The sequence below is a fragment of the Thalassophryne amazonica genome, chromosome 2 (assembly GCF_902500255.1).
Source record: "Thalassophryne amazonica chromosome 2, fThaAma1.1, whole genome shotgun sequence".
NCBI classification, from domain to species: Eukaryota; Metazoa; Chordata; class Actinopteri; order Batrachoidiformes; family Batrachoididae; genus Thalassophryne; species Thalassophryne amazonica.
In genome coordinates this window covers 141,133,917-141,151,169 of record NC_047104.1, presented here as the reverse complement: position 1 = coordinate 141,151,169, position 17,253 = coordinate 141,133,917, and the positions used below count along the sequence as shown (strand labels likewise).

The 17,253-nt window shown below is 41.7% G+C and overlaps 1 protein-coding gene and 1 long non-coding RNA gene across 2 annotated transcripts in view; both read right to left on the bottom strand.

The window, feature by feature from the left end:
- The window catches only part of LOC117531825 (very long-chain acyl-CoA synthetase-like), a 66,181-nt gene that overhangs the window by 33,779 nt on the left and 15,149 nt on the right, over window positions 1–17,253 (bottom strand). The window contains exon 8 of the mRNA XM_034195004.1: window positions 1,039–1,136. Coding sequence (XP_034050895.1) covers window positions 1,039–1,136 — 98 coding nt within the window. The remainder of the gene's footprint in view (window positions 1–1,038; window positions 1,137–17,253) is intronic.
- LOC117531843 lies at window positions 5,361–15,983 on the bottom strand. The gene is made up of 3 exons (XR_004566747.1): window positions 15,848–15,983; window positions 7,338–7,342; window positions 5,361–5,372 (listed from the first exon to the last, which is right to left on the bottom strand). It is a non-coding gene; the product is annotated as an uncharacterized LOC117531843 (long non-coding RNA).

The window sequence follows — 17,253 nt, the reverse complement described above, 5'->3', positions numbered from 1 at the left end:
TATCTCGGCACTGAGGTGGAGACGCCGTCCTCCTGATATACCTCTGTGCTGAGTGGAACAGCTGTGTCCGGTGATGGGTGACAGCTGTCACCCAGGCTGCTCCCATAAGGTGGCAGCGCCCTCTGGTGCCTGGAGCCCGCACTCCAGGCAGGGCGCCCTCTGATGGTGGTGGGCCAGCAGTACCTCCTCTTCAGCGGCCCACACAACAATCCCTTAATTATTATTATTAGTAATATTACTCTTATTATTATTATTATTATTATTACTATTAGCAGTAGTATTTGTAATATTTAATAATGAAGCAATGCAGTTTGAACCATGTTGACTTTGAAACCAAGACTGGTTTTGTCTGAGCCCACCAAATCGAGCGTGCGCAGCAGAGCTGGCTGAAACATCACAGCTATGGCCAGAAGACTGTATAATCACATTTCCATGGTAATAAAAAACTTGAAAAATCAGTATCTGCATTTTCATATGAGTTCCATCTCACTGGCAGTCCCGAGAGTCCATAAATATATTTTGGCATATGAGCCTAGCCCTGCAAAAGACTGGCATCCTATCCAGGGTGTACCCTGCCTCATGCCCTATAACACTGTTGAGCAATATGTCTCCTGGTCAATTTGCTACTTTGGTAACTTCATATCTCCTCTGGAACACCATGATGCATACTGTTCTCTTGCTTACCACGCTACACAAACAAAACAGTTTTACTTTTACACACAGCATTTTAAATAATACGTGAGCAGTGGCCGCATATAAAGGTCAAATGCAACATTTTCAACCAATCATATAACTTTATGATCCACGCTGAGGGGAACGGCCCGCCCATCTGGGTGCGGTGCTGGAGAGCAGGGAGAGAGCAGGTAGAGCAGTGTGTGTTCAGCCTGCAAGTGAGGTAGCCACTTTCTGTTTAGTGAAGGCATCTTTCAATACATCATCTAAAACTGAAGTCCATTTCTTATCAGATTTTGAAAAATTGGGAAAAACCACCCCAACCCTTTGACTGCTGGGATAGGTTCCTGATCAAGCAGATATTACCTGGCACATTCACACCGTAGACAACAGCCTCTTGAATGCAGTCCACCATGTTCAGAATGTCAGCCACCTCTGTGGTTGCCACATTTTCACCTTTCCATCTGTGTAAGATGAAAATTCAAGGACACTGGAGTTAGTCATCAGTTGCACTGCTGTTATGTATTCTGGTATCACAAGGGTAGTGGAGGGGTACTACATTTCTTTAGCGCACTGCCTCGCTTCGCCGTAATTAAATAAATACATTAATGCTGTCTCAACAAAAACCTGAGGTTTTGAACTGAGGACACAGACTGTTGTTTTCACTCTTAACTCTGAAATTCTTTAGCCATCTGGAGATAAGCTGGAGACATCCCCTGTGGGTCCCCACACTGTGGCCCACAACACAACAAGCCTGTAACTCAGAGTTCTTCAAAGGAGCCCCTGCTTGTTTATCGGTTAAATTTCGGTCACTATGAATTACATGACATTATAATTGCTCCACGTCAGAATCTGAGCTTTCCCAGGCCAGGAAAATCCACCTCTTATGGCTTCACGCCAAGGCCAGAACGTCTCCAGACACTGCAAGAGGATCTCTCCCCTGATAAGATGTGGCCATAAAACTTTGGGCCTTGACAACCAGCTATTATCTTTAGGTCTAAGTAAATGAAAAGACCTTTGCTTAAAATAAAAAAAATGCACCAGTATTCTTTTATTCATATATTAAAACTTCTAATGTTGTTTGTAATGATTAATCAAACAAAATGCTTTGCATATAATCATTCCATTTTATTGACATGTGTTCTTGTAACTGTGTGATCTTTCTGCATTATCAGTATGTTGATGGTGAAGTATTCTGTTTATCCAAAGGATGTGTTTAAGTGACCATTAATAATGTTTATCCATTCGAGTGTCTTAGGAGAAATAGTATGCCAAAATAGTTAATGTGTTTAAATAATTGAATCATTTTTGTCTGCCTTTCTAACACATGACGTTTTCTGTGAAATTACACACCCTAAATGGGCGTAGTTTAATGATGTAAGTCCCCTTTAAAAAGTTAGAATAGGGTCTCTCTTGAAACTCTCTTGGAGCACTCTTGAAACTCTCTTGCAACCTTTCTTCAACCTCTCTATTCTCTCCTTTCTTTAAAACACTTAATTTCAATTTTGGGTCAACAAGGCCACATGCTAAGCTAACCTAAAGCTACCACGTGGCTTCATTCATTCATTCATTCAGTCATTCATTACTATCCTTTGATAACTTAACAAGTTTTAAGGTTCGTCAAGTCGTTCAAATTTTTAAGAGAACTTCCGATCTGAACTTTTCAAAATAATAGCAAATTTACAGAAAAGCGACTTTCCTTTTTTTGTAATTATGCGCTGCTCTTAAAGTTTTTACCTTTTTTTCCTAAATTCACAAAGACTTTTAATCTGGGTCCAACAAACTTTTTAAAAGCGACCAAAAACCATTTTCAACAAACGCCTTCCACCTCTGGGGTCCAACAAGCTCACGGCCTGACTGCACGCAGCCATCCTGTCGGTAAAGCCAGCCGACACAAGCCTTTGGGATCACCCAGGGAGACCACTGAGTTAACCCCTGACCCAAGTGAGCAAGCTGCAAAGAGCCTACATCAACGACAGACTGACGGGTTATTCGAACCACCTCTTCAACGGCTAAGTGACCCAGTTAAAGGTTCCAGAAAAAGGGTTCTGTTGTCAATGGATGCAAAGTGGCTTCTTTTTAAACATATTCATATGTTTGTTTAATAATTTTATTAAAAATAATTGGCTTCAAATTTTATCACTAAATTCTAATCAAATTTATTTACTTAAAGTCTTTAAGCTTTATCTCTCTTTCTTTCAACGTCTCATGACTAAGCAAATTGTGTCCATAAATGAACTTATTTAATCACTGTCCACTCAAAATGCCAGTAAACTGTTCATTTCTTGTATAATTGTAAATAAAATGTAAATATTTCTGCTGTGGTTCATTCTGTGTTCAGAAGGAAATCCTTGGTCAATCGTATCATAGAATTCAGACTTTCAGACCCGAGACTGATTAATTAAATTGAGACTGATTAATTTGAGACTGATAAATTAATGAATGTTTAATTTCCATACAGGATCACCTAGCATCTCACAAAATAGCTGCTGAGACACACATCTCCCAGAATGCTACCTCAGAGACATGTAAGTGTTTAAGCCACCTGACTGAAGATTAATTAGGGAACAGCGAGCACATGGCTGGAAAGAACTGGACAAACAAACTTGGAGAACTCTGCTCGGGTTAGGGTTGGATTAGATGTATTGTAGGCTTAGCCCTGGGCCCGGTTCATGCATCGGGTCGACTTCTCCTGTATCTATCTAGATTTTCAAAGTAATATCATGTCATTCAACAGACAACTCAGGTTAACCTTTGATCTCAAAAGTGGATCAAGAGATTAAAATAAGTCACTCTCTGTGTTATGTGTCGGACGCAGCTCGGAGAACCGACCAGCGTTTGAAGGACCCAGTATGAAATAAGCAGAGCACGGTACAAAGGCTAACTGAATTTAATACATAACAGTGATCATAATAATAATAAAAGGTGCGGTCTGGCGTGGTGCGCTCCCAGCAGCGCTAATGGTCCGGAGCCAGAAGCTGTTTCGGACCCAAGGACCCCGCCGACACCCCCCAGGTGGCCGCAACAACCGAGTCTGTGAAAGAAGGAACCATTATGTGAGTCCACACTCTACACACAGAACACTTAAAGGTGTACAAACAGCAAACACTTCCTGGCTTGATTACTGATCAGCTTCCAACCTGCAGGCATGGAACATCCCGTTCACAAATCACCACCGCAGTGGAAGCTGATACATGACTAACATACAGCTCAATACAATAAGGTGTGAGGGACACCACATTTACTGACTGTATAACTGTTAGTCACAAAATCCAACGTACCTCAGGAAGTGTGCTGACGAGCGTGAGACCTCACCCTCTCCTCTTTCACAGACCGTGCATCAAACCTGGACATTCTCAGCGTCCGCTGCTGATGAGATGGCTCCCAAGACGACGATCTCACCCGTCTGGTCACAAGGTCGAGTCTCTGGCAAATACACACTGTGCACTTCAGTCTTAAATGCCAACATACTCCAATCCCTCCAGATGCACCTCAGCTGTGAGTCCTGACGAGTCGCAGGTGATCAGGGTGAAGTCCTAACAGCCTCAGCAACACAGCCACTCAGTCCCAAATGCACGCCACCTGGGAGGAAACACAAAAGGCAAACAAACCGGCAGCCAGGCCCCCCCAGCCATACAACACTCTGCACAATGATCAAATTTCAATTCACTCTGGAGTCAATGGATAACATATGTTTTGGAGTTGCATGTTAAAAATGTAATTCTGCACATTGAAATTACACAGGTCAACCAAACTTTCAAGAGTCACTTGCCATGATTACAACATGTCTCACACAGCAATAAACTAACTCCCAGAGCAGCAATGAAAGGATTATCCAATGTTTAACCATAACACAGCCACCTGGATATCTCACAGGGTACAGGCATGTCCCAGTGAATATTTATCTTAAGTGAACCTTTAATCCGGTCAGAACTTGACCACGGGTCAACCAACTTTCCAAGATTCACCAGTGTTGCAACAAGTCCCCGACTGCAATAAACCAAATACCAGCAAATAAAAGAGTAAACAGGCTGTGTTTCTCTAACGCTTTTCCATTTGATACAGATGCTCAGAGTGGTTTACAATGATGCCTCACATCTACACACAAACTGTTGCATCTATGTCAGTTTGCTGCAAGGCAAGGGGCTGAAATGCATACCAGAAGAAACATGGGGATTAAGGACCTTGCCCAAGAGGCCTTAGTGGCATTCTGGTCTGACAGGTCATGGAAGCAAGGATCCTCTGGTTACAAGCCCACCAAAACCATCACCTCTCCAAGAACCACAGAGGAAAACTGCAACCGACTTTTGAGATTTGACAGTTGTCAATGGGTAATTCAAGGGCAAGGGTCAATCATAAAACATCCACTGACCCACCCCAACATTTCTCAGGGTGCAGACATTTTAGTGTAACATGACCTTTGACATGGTTAAGTAGTCAACAAGATCATACTTCAAGACTACATACTACATACTTCATACTACAAGATCAAAGTCTCCAGGTAATGTGGTATTGCACGTGTGTGTGTGTGTGTGTTTACACACAGGCCTTGGAGCAACCACTGAGAAGGACTTTTGGTTGGCATCAAGGTGCTTCTGGCAGACCGCGAGGCACCTCAGGAGGGGAAAACAGGGAACCATCCAAGCTGTCTACAGTAAGGGTGGGACTCTGTTGACCTCAACTGAGGATGTAATCTGGCACTAGAAGGAACACTTTGAGGAAGTCCTGCATCAGACCGGAGCGCCCTCTATAGTAGGGGCAGAGCTGGAAGCCGATGGAGGATTTTCATCAATTTCCCTGGTGGAAGTCACTGAGGTAGTCAAACAATTCTGCAGTGGCAAGGCCCCGGGAGTTGATGAAATCTGTCCAGAAATGATGAAGGCTCTGGGTGTGGAGGGACTGTCTTGGATGAGACGTCTCTTCAACACTGCGTTGAGCTCTGGGACCGTGCCTAAGTTTTGACAAACTGGGGTGGTGGTCCCCATATTTAAAAAGGGGGACCAGAGAGTGTGTGCCAACTACAGGGGCACTACTCAACTCAGGGGCATCACACTACTCAACTCCTCTTTGTCAGTGATCTTCCACACAGAACCATCCGCCCTCATTGCCGCTTGCAGCTGCCAGACAGTGGGAAGGTCAGCTTAACGCTGAAGGGCTGATGTCCTGGAGGGAGTAAGAGGGAGGGAGGGAGAGAGAGAGAAAGGAGGGTTTGGCCGATAGTCAAACCTCTGATTGAAGAGGAAAAATGCGGGTTCCGTCCTGGTCGTGGAACAACCGACCAGCTCTTTATTCTCAGAAGAATAAAGAGCTTCCTTTTCTCTCAAAGATTCTTGAGAGGGTAGTTGTAAAACAGCTAACTGATCACCTGCAGAGGAATGGTCTATTTGAAGAGTTTCAGTCAGGTTTTAGAATTCATCATAGTACAGAAACAGCATTAGTGAAGGTTACAAATGATCTTCTTATGGCTTCGGACAGTGGACTTATCTCTGTGCTTGTTCTGTTGGACCTCAGTGCTGCTTTTGATACTGTTGACCATAAAATTTTATTACAGAGATTAGAGCATGTCATAGGTATTAAAGGCATTGCGCTGCGGTGGTTTGAATCATATTTGTCTAATAGATTACAGTTTGTTCATGTAAATGGGGAATCTTCTTCACAGACTAAAGTTAATTATGGAGTTCCACAAGGTTCTGTGCTAGGACCAATTTTATTCACTTTATACATGCTTCCCTTGGGCAGTATTATTAGACGGTATTGCTTAAATTTTCATTGTTACGCAGATGATACCCAGCTTTATCTATCCATGAAGCCAGAGGATACGCACCAATTAGCTAAACTGCAGGATTGTCTTACAGACATAAAGACATGGATGACCTCTAATTTCCTGCTTTTAAACTCAGATAAAACTGAAGTTATTGTACTTGGCCCCACAAATCTTAGAAGCATGGTGTCTAACCAGATCGTTACTCTGGATGGCATTTCCCTGATCTCTAGTAATACTGTGAGAAATCTTGGAGTTATTTTTGATCAGGATATGTCATTCAAAGCGCATATTAAACAAATATGTAGGACTGCCTTTTTGCATTTACGCAATATCTCTAAAATCAGAAAGGTCTTGTCTCAGAGTGATGCTGAAAAACTAATTCATGCATTTGTTTCCTCTAGGCTGGACTATTGTAATTCATTATTATCAGGTTGTCCTAAAAGTTCCCTAAAAAGCCTTCAGTTGGTTCAGAATGCTGCAGCTAGAGTACTGACGGGGACTAGCAGGAGAGAGCATATCTCACCCGTGTTGGCCTCCCTTCATTGGCTTCCTGTTAATGCTAGAATAGAATTTAAAATTCTTCTTCTTACTTATAAGGTTTTGAATAATCAGGTCCCATCTTATCTTAGGGACCTCATAGTACCATATTACCCCATTAGAGTGCTTCGCTCTCAGACTGCGGGCTTACTTGTAGTTCCTAGGGTTTGTAAGAGTAGAATGGGAGGCAGAGCCTTCAGCTTTCAGGCTCCTCTCCTGTGGAACCAGCTCCCAATTCAGATCAGGGAGACAGATACCCTCTCTACTTTTAAGATTAGGCTTAAAACTTTCCTTTTCGCTAAGGCTTATAGTTAGGGCTGGATCGGGTGACCCTGGACCATCCTTTGGTTATGTTGCTTTAGACGTAGACTGTGTTTCATAATTATTGTATGGCCTTGCCTTGCAATGTGGAGCGCCTTGGGGCAACTGTTTGCTGTGATTTGGCGCTATACAAGGAAAAAGTTGAAAGTTGAAAGTTGAGAAGGATCCTGGAGGGTGCCTGGGAGTATGCCCACCCAGTCTACATGTGTTTTGTAGACTTGCAGAAGGCGTATGATCGGGTACCCCAGGAGATACTGTGGGAGGTGCTGTGGGAGTATGGAGTGAGGGGGTCCCTTCTCAGGGCCATCCAATCTCTGTACTCACAAAGCGAGAGCTGTGTTCTGGTGCTCGGCAGTAAGTCGGACTGGTTTCTGGTGGAGGTTGGCCTCTGCCAAGGCTGCAGCCTTGTTACCAATCCTGTTTGTGATATTCATGGACAGGATATCAAGGCGTAGTCGGGGGGGGGGGGGAGGGTTTCCGGTTTGGTGGGCACAGGGTCTCATCACTACTTTTTGCAGATGATGTGGTCCAGTTGGCATCATCGGCTGGTGACCTCCAACATTCACTGGATTGGTTCGCAGCCAAGTGTGTAGCAGCTGGGATGAGGATCAACACCTCTATGTCAAATATTTTTATTGAGCAGAATGTATTTCACAGTTTGAATTGTATATCTTTAGTAATGCTTATATTTTAACATAGAGGGTAAATGAAATTACAAACACAAATACATAACATTGAACATTTAAACAGTTGCGGAGCAGGTTCATTCTTACATATATCACATAGGCTCGTTCTGCAGATATTCAATAAGAGGTTGCCACACTTTACGAAAACATTGCAGTTTATCTTTCAGTAAGTAACAAATCTTCTCTAAATGTAATGTATTGACGAGGTCTCTCAGCCACATTTTAACATTTGGAACCGACGGTCCTTTCCATGACATCAAAAGTAGCTTTTTTGCGATGATGAGATAATAATCAATTAGCCGTTTTTGACCTATTTGAAAGTTATTGTATGTATCTGATTTCCCAAAAATAATCAACAACGGGTCTGGTAATAGAGTAGATCTTAGAATCTGTGATATAATGTTAAACACATCGGACCAGTAGGTTGACACCTTTGGACATGATACAAATGCATGGAACAGAGTTACATCTGGGGATCGACATTTTTCACAAGCTGATAAAACATCAGGGAAAATATTATGAATTTTTACTTTGGAGTAGTGAAGCCTGTGTATGATTTTAAATTGAATGAGGCAATGTCTTGCATTGTTAGAGCAGAAATGTATGGCTTCAAGGGAGTCGTCCCAAATATTTACAGGGACTTGAATGCCCATATCTTTTTCCCATCTTTCTTTAAATTTGCTAGAAGATGGGATAGAGATGGTTAATAATTTGTTGTATATACAGGAAATAAATTTGTTTTCAGTTGGGTATGTATTTAAACAATCATCAATTCTAGTTTTTTGTTCCATTTCAAAAGATGTTAGGTATTTTCGTGCATAATCCCTGATCTGCAAATATCTGAAAAAGTTATTGCTGTGAAGTTTATATTTTCTTTGTAATTGTACAAAAGAGGCAAATGTGCCATCAATGTACAAGTCTTGGAGGCAGTGTATTCCTAGATCTTTACAATCTGCAAATGAGGAATCCAAATTAGATGGAATGAATGATGGATTCTTTGCGATTGGTAGCGATAGGGGATTTGATTTATAAAGAAAGTGTGATTTAATTTGTTTCCATGTTCTAACTAAGTTAGCTATGATCGGGTTTTTACTGAATTGTGACTGGTCTATGTGGAGTCGGGGATAGAACTATGGCAACGGGAGAAAATGTATGGCATTCATCTTGTTCTATGATTAGCCAGGTAGGAGGAGTATCAGGAACTTTGGTAAAAAAGCATATGTTCTTAATGGCACATGCCCAGTGATACATAATAAAATTTGGAAGGGCTAGGCCCCCTAATAATTTAGGTTTTGTCAGATATTTTTTAGTTATTCTAGGAGTTTTGTAATTCCATAAGAAGGGTTGAATAATACCTTCATTTTTTTTTAAATGATTTGGTTAAGAATATAGGAATATTTTGAAAGAGATATAAAATTTGTGGTAGAAAAATCATTTTTATAGCATTTATTCTTCCTAGTAGTGAGATTGGTAGTGTTTTCCAAAATTCATCTTGTTCTTTAGTTCTTCCAATAGAGGTGAAAAATTTGCCTGAATGAGGGATGAAAATTGTCTTGTGACCACTATGCCTAAATATGTAAATTCATCCGTTGAAATTTTGAAAGGAAACTGGTTTAGAGTTGATTTAGGGATGTGTTGGGCAGGCATCATTATGCTTTTCACCCAGTTGATACGATAACCAGAAAATTTGCCAAATAAATGTATTTTATCTAGGACCACTGGAATTGAACATTTTGGATTTGTGCAATATAAAAGAATATCATCTGCATATAAGGAAATTTTATTTATTGTGGTTTTGGTTTTATAGCCATGTATTTTAGAATCTACACAAATACATTGCGCGAGTGGTTGGATTGCTAATGCAAATTTGAGGGTGGATAATGGGCAGCCTTTCCGAGTTCCTCTGTACAGATGAAAGGAGGTGGATAGGTTGTTATTTGTGCGTATTCAAGCTGTCGGGTTTGTGTATAGGAGTTTCATCCAATCTATAAATTTGTCACCAAGATTAAATTGTTTAAGTACTTCAAACAAGTAGTACCATTCAATCTGATCAAATGCTTTTTCAGCGTCGAGAGTAAGAATAGCAAGATCTTTGTGTGTTTTCCCATCCGTATATAAAATATCAAACAATCTGTGAAGATTTGAAGCTGAGCTCCTGTTAGGCATGAAGCCGGTTTGATCATGGTGTATTAGTTTATCCATTAAGGGTGATAGTCTGTTAGCAAGAATTTTAGCATATAATTTCCCATCTGTATTTAGAAGTGAGATGGGTCGATATGAACCAACCTCCGACTCATCTTTTCCTTTCTTGTGTATTACTGTAATTATTGCTTCTGTTAGCGTTGTTGGTAATGTTCCATCTACTTGTGCTTGTTTATACATTCTATGCAGGAATGGTGAAAGGATATTACTAAATTTTTTATAAAGTTCAACTGGTATTCCATCAGGGCCTGGTGTTTTGCCGCTCTTAAGAGAACTGATGGCTTTTGGTATCTCAATTTGGTGAAAGTCTGAATTTCGAAAGTTCAAATCTTCATCTGATAATTTTGGTAGATGACAACTGTCTAAAAAAGCTTTCATAATTGGGGGCTCAATGTTGCACTTTGATGTATACAAATCAGAGTAAAACTTCAAAAAATCTTTCATTAATGTCTTTTGGCCTAGTCAATATATTATCTATATTATCTTTAATTTTATGAATAGCCCTATCTGCTTCTGCTTTTCTGAGTTGGTATGCTAATAATTTGTGCAGTTTATCTCCAAATTCGAAGTATTTTAATTGGTGTATAAAAAGTTTGTCGTTAATGTTTTTGACTGTATTTCATTAAGTTCATATTTTAAATTTGTGATTTTCCTATGTAGCTCAGGGGTAGGGTTTGATGCATTTTCTCAGTCCAAGTTCTGAATTTGTTCTTCGAGTTTCTTACTTTGAATTGTATCTTTTTTCTTTTTTGCAACTTCGTAGGAGATGACACAACCTCTCAAATATGCCTTAAAGGCTTCCCATAGGACGCATGGAGTAACATCCGGAGTGTCGTTCATTTCAAAGTACAAATTTATTTTTGTTTCGATATAATCGCAGAATTCACTTTCAGTTAATAACTGAGGATTTAGTCTCCAGGATCTACATGGCGGATCCATTCCGTCCAATAGGAGATTAAATGAAAGAGGGTTGTGGTCTGAAATTGATGCAGCATGATATTTTATATCTGATGTAAATGGTATTAATTGTGCATCCAGAAGAAAATAATCAATTCTACTATACAAGTTATGTACCGGTGAAAAAAGGAGTACTCTCTACCAGACGGATTTCTGAAGCGCCATAGATCTACAATATTCATGGTTTTGAGACAAGAATTCAGGAGAAGACTACAATTATTTTTGGGAATTTTCTTGTTTGATGATCTGTCAAGATAGGGGTCCAAAGGGGTATTAAAATCGCCGCCTATTATTAATTTTGTTTGTGACAAATCAGGGATTAAACCAAAAACCTTTATGAAGAATGCAGGGTTATCTGAATTTGGTGCATATAGATTGATCAAGGTTACAGGTACATTGAAAATGTCTCCAATAACAATTACATAGCGGCCATCTTTATCAAGAATTGTATTCCGTTGGGTAAAGGGTACGCCCTTTTTTATTAATATGGCTGTGCCCCTTGCTTTGGCGGAGAACGATGAATGGTATATATCTCTCACCCATTTCGCTCTTAGCTTATTGTGACAATTATTCTTCAGGTGGGTTTCTTGTAAGAAAGTAATATCGGATTGTAACGATTTTAGCTGTTGGATAACTTTTCCTCTTTTTACAGGGTTGTTACAGCCACGTATATTCCATCTTGTGAATGTCAATCCCCTTTTAACAGCTTGTGTGGTCATTGTATGTCATATTGTAAGTAAATTGGCATGAGAAAAATATAGTTGTTTAACTGCACTTGAGGTCTATGTGAGAGTAGTTCTTTAGAATATACGAGGTCTGTCGATAAAGTATAGGTCCTTTTTATTTTTTTCAAAAACTATATGGATTTCATTCATATGTTTTTACGTCAGACATGCTTGAACCCTCGTGCGCATGCGTGAGTTTTTCCACGCCTGTTGGTGACATCATTCGCCTGTGAGCACTCCTTGTGGGAGGAGTCGTCCAGCCCCTCGTCAGAATTCCTTTGTCTGAGAAGTTGCTGAGAGACTGGCGCTTTGTTTGATCAAAACTTTTCTAAACCTGTGAGGCACATCGAAGTGGACATGGTTCGAAAAATTAAGCTGGTTTTCGGTGAAAATTTTAACGGCTGATGAGAGATTTTGAGGTGATACTGTCGCTTTAAGGACTTCCCACGGAGCGGGATGTCGCGCAGCGCTCCCAGGCGCCGTCGTCAGCCTGTTTCAAGCTGAAAACCTCCACATTTCAAGCTCTATTGATCCAGGACGTCGTGAGAGAACAGAGAAGTTTCAGAACAAGTTGGTTTCAGCATTTTATCCAGATATTCCACTGTTAAAGGAGATTTTTTTTTTAATGAAAGACATGCGGACGGGTCCCTGCGGACGGGTCCGCGCGTCGGGACGCAGCCGGCGCAGTGCGGCGGCACAGGAAAAACACCTCCGTGTTGATAACCATTTGTAAAATCCAGCTGGCTTTTGATGGCTTTCAGTGGAGTGAGTATATGAGAAATTGTTTAACAGCTGGACATGTTCCAACTTGTCCTTAAGGCTTCCAACAGAGGTGTTTTTCCTGTGGCGGAGTGTCGCAGCGGCTGCGAGCCGACGCTGCAATCCACCCGCACGTCTTTCATTAAAAAAATCTCCTTTAACAGTGGAATATCCGGATAAAATGCTGAAACCGACTTCTTCTGAAACTTCTCTGTTCTCTCACGACGTCCTGGATCAATAGAGCTTGAAATGTGGAGGTTTTCAGCTTGAAACAGGCTGATGACGGCGCCTGGGAGCGCTGCGCGACATCCCGCTCCGTGGGAAGTCCTTAAAGCGACAGTATCACCTCAAAATCTCTCATCAGCCGTTAAACTTTTCACCGAAAACCAGCTTAATTTTTCGAACCGTGTCCACTTCGATGTGCCTCACAGGTTTAGAAAAAATTTTGATCAAACAAAGCGCCAGTCTCTCAGCAACTTCTCAGACAAAGGAATTCCGACGAGGGGCTGGACGACTCCTCCCACAAGGAGTGCTAACAGGTGAATGACGTCACCGACAGGACGCATGCGCACGAGGGTTCAAGCATGTCTGACGTAAAAACATATGAATGAAATCCATATAGTTTTTGAAAAAAATAAAAAGGACCTATATTTTATTGACAGACCTCGTATATTCTGCATTAACATGAACAAAAATAGTAATAACAACACAAGTACTGAACTTAAACATCTCAGGCTAACATAAATGTAGCCGCAGGAAGGAGAAAACTTGCGGGAAGTAAAGAAAATAAACAAAACAAAAAAGACTTCCCTGTCTGAGTAACTTAACCTACTAAGACTGTTACTCATTTAACTGATAGCTTGTCTTGTCTCTTCATTCAAAGCCGTTTTTTTTTGTTGTTGTTGTTTTTTAAATAAACAAATAGGGTCCACTTTGTTTTTTGTTTTTTTGTTTTTGAATAAACAAATAGGGTCCACTTTGTTTTTTTGTTTTTTTTGAGAAAGAATATGTGTATATATACACATATATACACACACACACACATAAACACACATATATACATACATACATATACACACATATATATATGTATATACGAGATCACAGCTACAGATAGACTCAGCTGGCGTTCCAGCATCAAATCCACCAGCCTGACGTTTGAGGCAGAAAGAAGTGAGGCCTCACGCCAGAAGCGTCAAAGACAGAAAGAGCGGGCAGCAGCACAAGCCCAGCCTACTCAAGTGTTCATTTGCCCCAAGTGTAACAGGTCTTGTGCATCCCGCATCGGACTTTTCAGCCACCAGAGGGCTTGTAGAAAATAAACTAAAAAAAAAAAAAAAAAAAAAAAAGGCCTTCCCACTATCCTCGCAAGCGAGGAAACTGCCAACAACAACAATTAGAAAAGTATCCGACCTTATTATTTTTTTTAAAAACTATATGGATTTGAATCACGTGTGATTACATCAGCCAAGCTTGAACCTTCGTGGGCATGCAAGAGTTTTTTCACGCCTGTCGGTGATGTCATTCGCCTGTGAGCACGCCTTGTGGGAGGAGTGGTCCAGCCCCCTCATCGGATTTTCATTGTCTGAGAAGTTGCTGAGAGACTGGCGCTGTGCTTGATCAAAATTTTTTCAAAAACTGTGAGGCACATCCGACTGGACACCATTCGAGAAATTCAGCTGGTTTTCGGTGAGACTTTTAACGGCTGATGAGAGATTTTGGATTGTTTCTATCGCTGTAAGGACTTCCCATGGAGCGGGATGTCGTGCAGCGCTCCGAGGCGACGTCGTCATCCTGTTTCAAGCTGAAAACCTCCAAATTTAAGCCTCTGTTGACCCAGGACATCGTGAGAGAACAGAGAACTTTCAGAAAAGGTCGGAATCAGCAGTTTATCCGGACATTCCACTGGTAAAGGAGATTTTTTAATGAAAGACGTGCGGACGGATTGGCGCACCCGCCACAGGAAAAACACCTCCGTTGGAAGCCTCAAGGACAAGTTGGAACATGCCCTGCTGTTAAACAATTTCTCAGATACTCACTCAACTGAAAGCCACTAAAAGCCGCCTGGATTTTACAAATGGTTATCAACATGGAGGTGTTATTCCTTTGGCGGGCCGCCTGCGAGCCGACGCGCCAATCCGTCCGCACGTCTTTCATTAAAAAAATCTCCTTTAACAGTGGAATGTCCGGATAAACTACTGATTCCAACCTCTTCTGAAAGTTCTCTGTCCTCTCACGACGTCCTGGGTCAACAGAGGCTTAAATTTGGAGGTTTTCAGCTTGAAACAGGACGACAACATCGCCTCAGAGCGCTGCATGACGTCCCGCTCCATGGGAAGTCCTTACAGTGATAGAAACAATCCAAAATCTCTCATCAGCCGTTAAAATTTACACCGAAAACCAGCTGAATTTCTCGAATGGCGTCCACTCGGATGTGCCTCACAGTTTTTGAAAAAAGTTTGATCAAGCACAGCGCCAGTCTCTCAGCAACTTCTCAGACAATGAAAATCCGATGAGGGGGCTGGACCACTCCTTTCACAAGGCGTGCTCACAGGCGAATGACATCACCGACAGGCGTGAAAAAACTCACGCATGCGCACAAGGGTTCAAGGTTGGCTGATGTAATCGCACGTGATTCAAATCCATATAGTTTTTGAAAAAAATAAAAAGGTAGGATACTTTTCTAGTAGACCTCGTGTATATATATATATATATATATATATATACACACACACACATACACATACACACACATACATACATAATAAATCAAGTAAAAGTAAGTCCCTTCGGCTGCTCCCTTGTTTGCACTTGGGGTCGCCACAGCAAATCCAAGGTGGATCTGCATGTTGAATTGGCACAAGTTTTACGCTGGATGCCCTTCCTGACGCAACTCCACATTACATGGAGAAATGTGGCAGGGGTGGGATTTGAACCCGGAACCTTCTGAACTGAAACCAAGCGCATTAACCACTTGGCCACCACCCCTGCACATACATAATAAATCAAGTATTAGTTGTTAAAGTGTATAAAAAATAAACATCTCAAACTAAACAAATAATTTCTTAACAACGTTTTAGGTTTTACCCTCTCAGTTCAGAGTTTTCAATGCTGCAGTGGAGCTGTTTACCGTACAAACAGGATCTTGTTCATGAGAAGTTGCATTATTTATGATTTAGCAGCGGATGTTCTCTTATCTCTCTCAGCTTGGTCCTGGGGCTGACGGGGATGAGAGGAGGCGTTCCATGTATTCCTCAGCTTGTTGTGGGTCAGTGAATGAGGACTGAACACCGTCATGGGTCACAATGAGTCTCTCTGGGTAAAGCAGGCCGTATCTTACCCCGGGCTTATCACACAGAAGACCTCTGGCTCTGTTGAATAGCGCTCTCCGTTTGGCTATGGCTGGAGGGTAGTCCGGGAATATGAGTATGGCTCTGTCTTGAAACCGCAGATCTCTCGCCTTTGCTGCTTTTTTCAGAATGTCCTCGACTGTGTGATAGTAGTAGGATGAATGGCCATGGTGGTTCAGAAGCAATTGGCCATGGTCTGTTAGAGCGATGTGCTCTGTCAATTAGAGGTGCTACTTCCAAGTCAAGAACATCTTTTAGCATGTTGGCAATAAAGTCTTTAGGTGTCGTCCCCTCTCGACCTTCTAATATACCACTGATTCTGATGTTATTTCTTCGAGAAGCTGACTCTAAACTTTCACACTTTTGAGTCAGTCTATTAACTTCAGACATCAGTGTAACAACTTCTTGTTCCAGCAAGGCAATCTTATCAGAGTGGGTAGTTCATGCTAATTCCAAGTCTCGTACAGTGCTGCTAGTAGCTTTAGCATTAGCCTCACCTTTAGCAATAGCTGCGGCAAGATCAGTTTTAGCTACGTGGATTTCCGCTCTCAGTTCGTTATACACATGTTCAATGTGGGAGTCCAAGCTCTTACATATCTCGTCTTTATTCATTGCCACTACACCTTTGAGCTCCTTAATGGCTTCTAGCACAGCCCGATTTGATGGCTCCACCTCGCCTGTGTTGTCCGTATCCGCTTCAGTCATCTCGGGCGAGTCCATTTCAGGCGAGCTCGGTGTTTGATCGGGGCCTTGTTCAGCGTTTTCGATTCTCTTGGATTTACCCCATGTCATGTTGAGATTACTGCTTCAAAGTAGTATCGATGTTTCTTCAGTGAGAAGTGTCCCTTTCTGGCACATAAATTAAAAGTTTGTTGGCTTTTAAAAGTATTTTTAAAGGATTTGACTACGGAGCTATCATGGACGCGGCTTACTCCTTCATTGCTCGCTCCGCCTCCCCAGGATCAACACCTCTAAATCTGAGGCCATGGTTCTCAGCAGGAAACTGATGGATTGCCTGCTCCGGGTAGGGAATACAGCCTTGCCCCAAGTGAAGGAGTTCAAGTACCTCGGGGTCTTGTTCACGAGTGAGGGGACAATGGAGCATGAGATTGGCCAGAGAATGGGTGCTGCAGGGGTGGTATTGTATTCATTCTACCGTACTGTTGTGACGAAAAGGGAGCTGAGCCAAAAGCTCTCCATCTCCTGGTCAATCTTTGTTCCTACTCTCACCTATGGTCATGAGGGTTGGGTCATGACCGAAAGAACTAGATCGCGGGTAC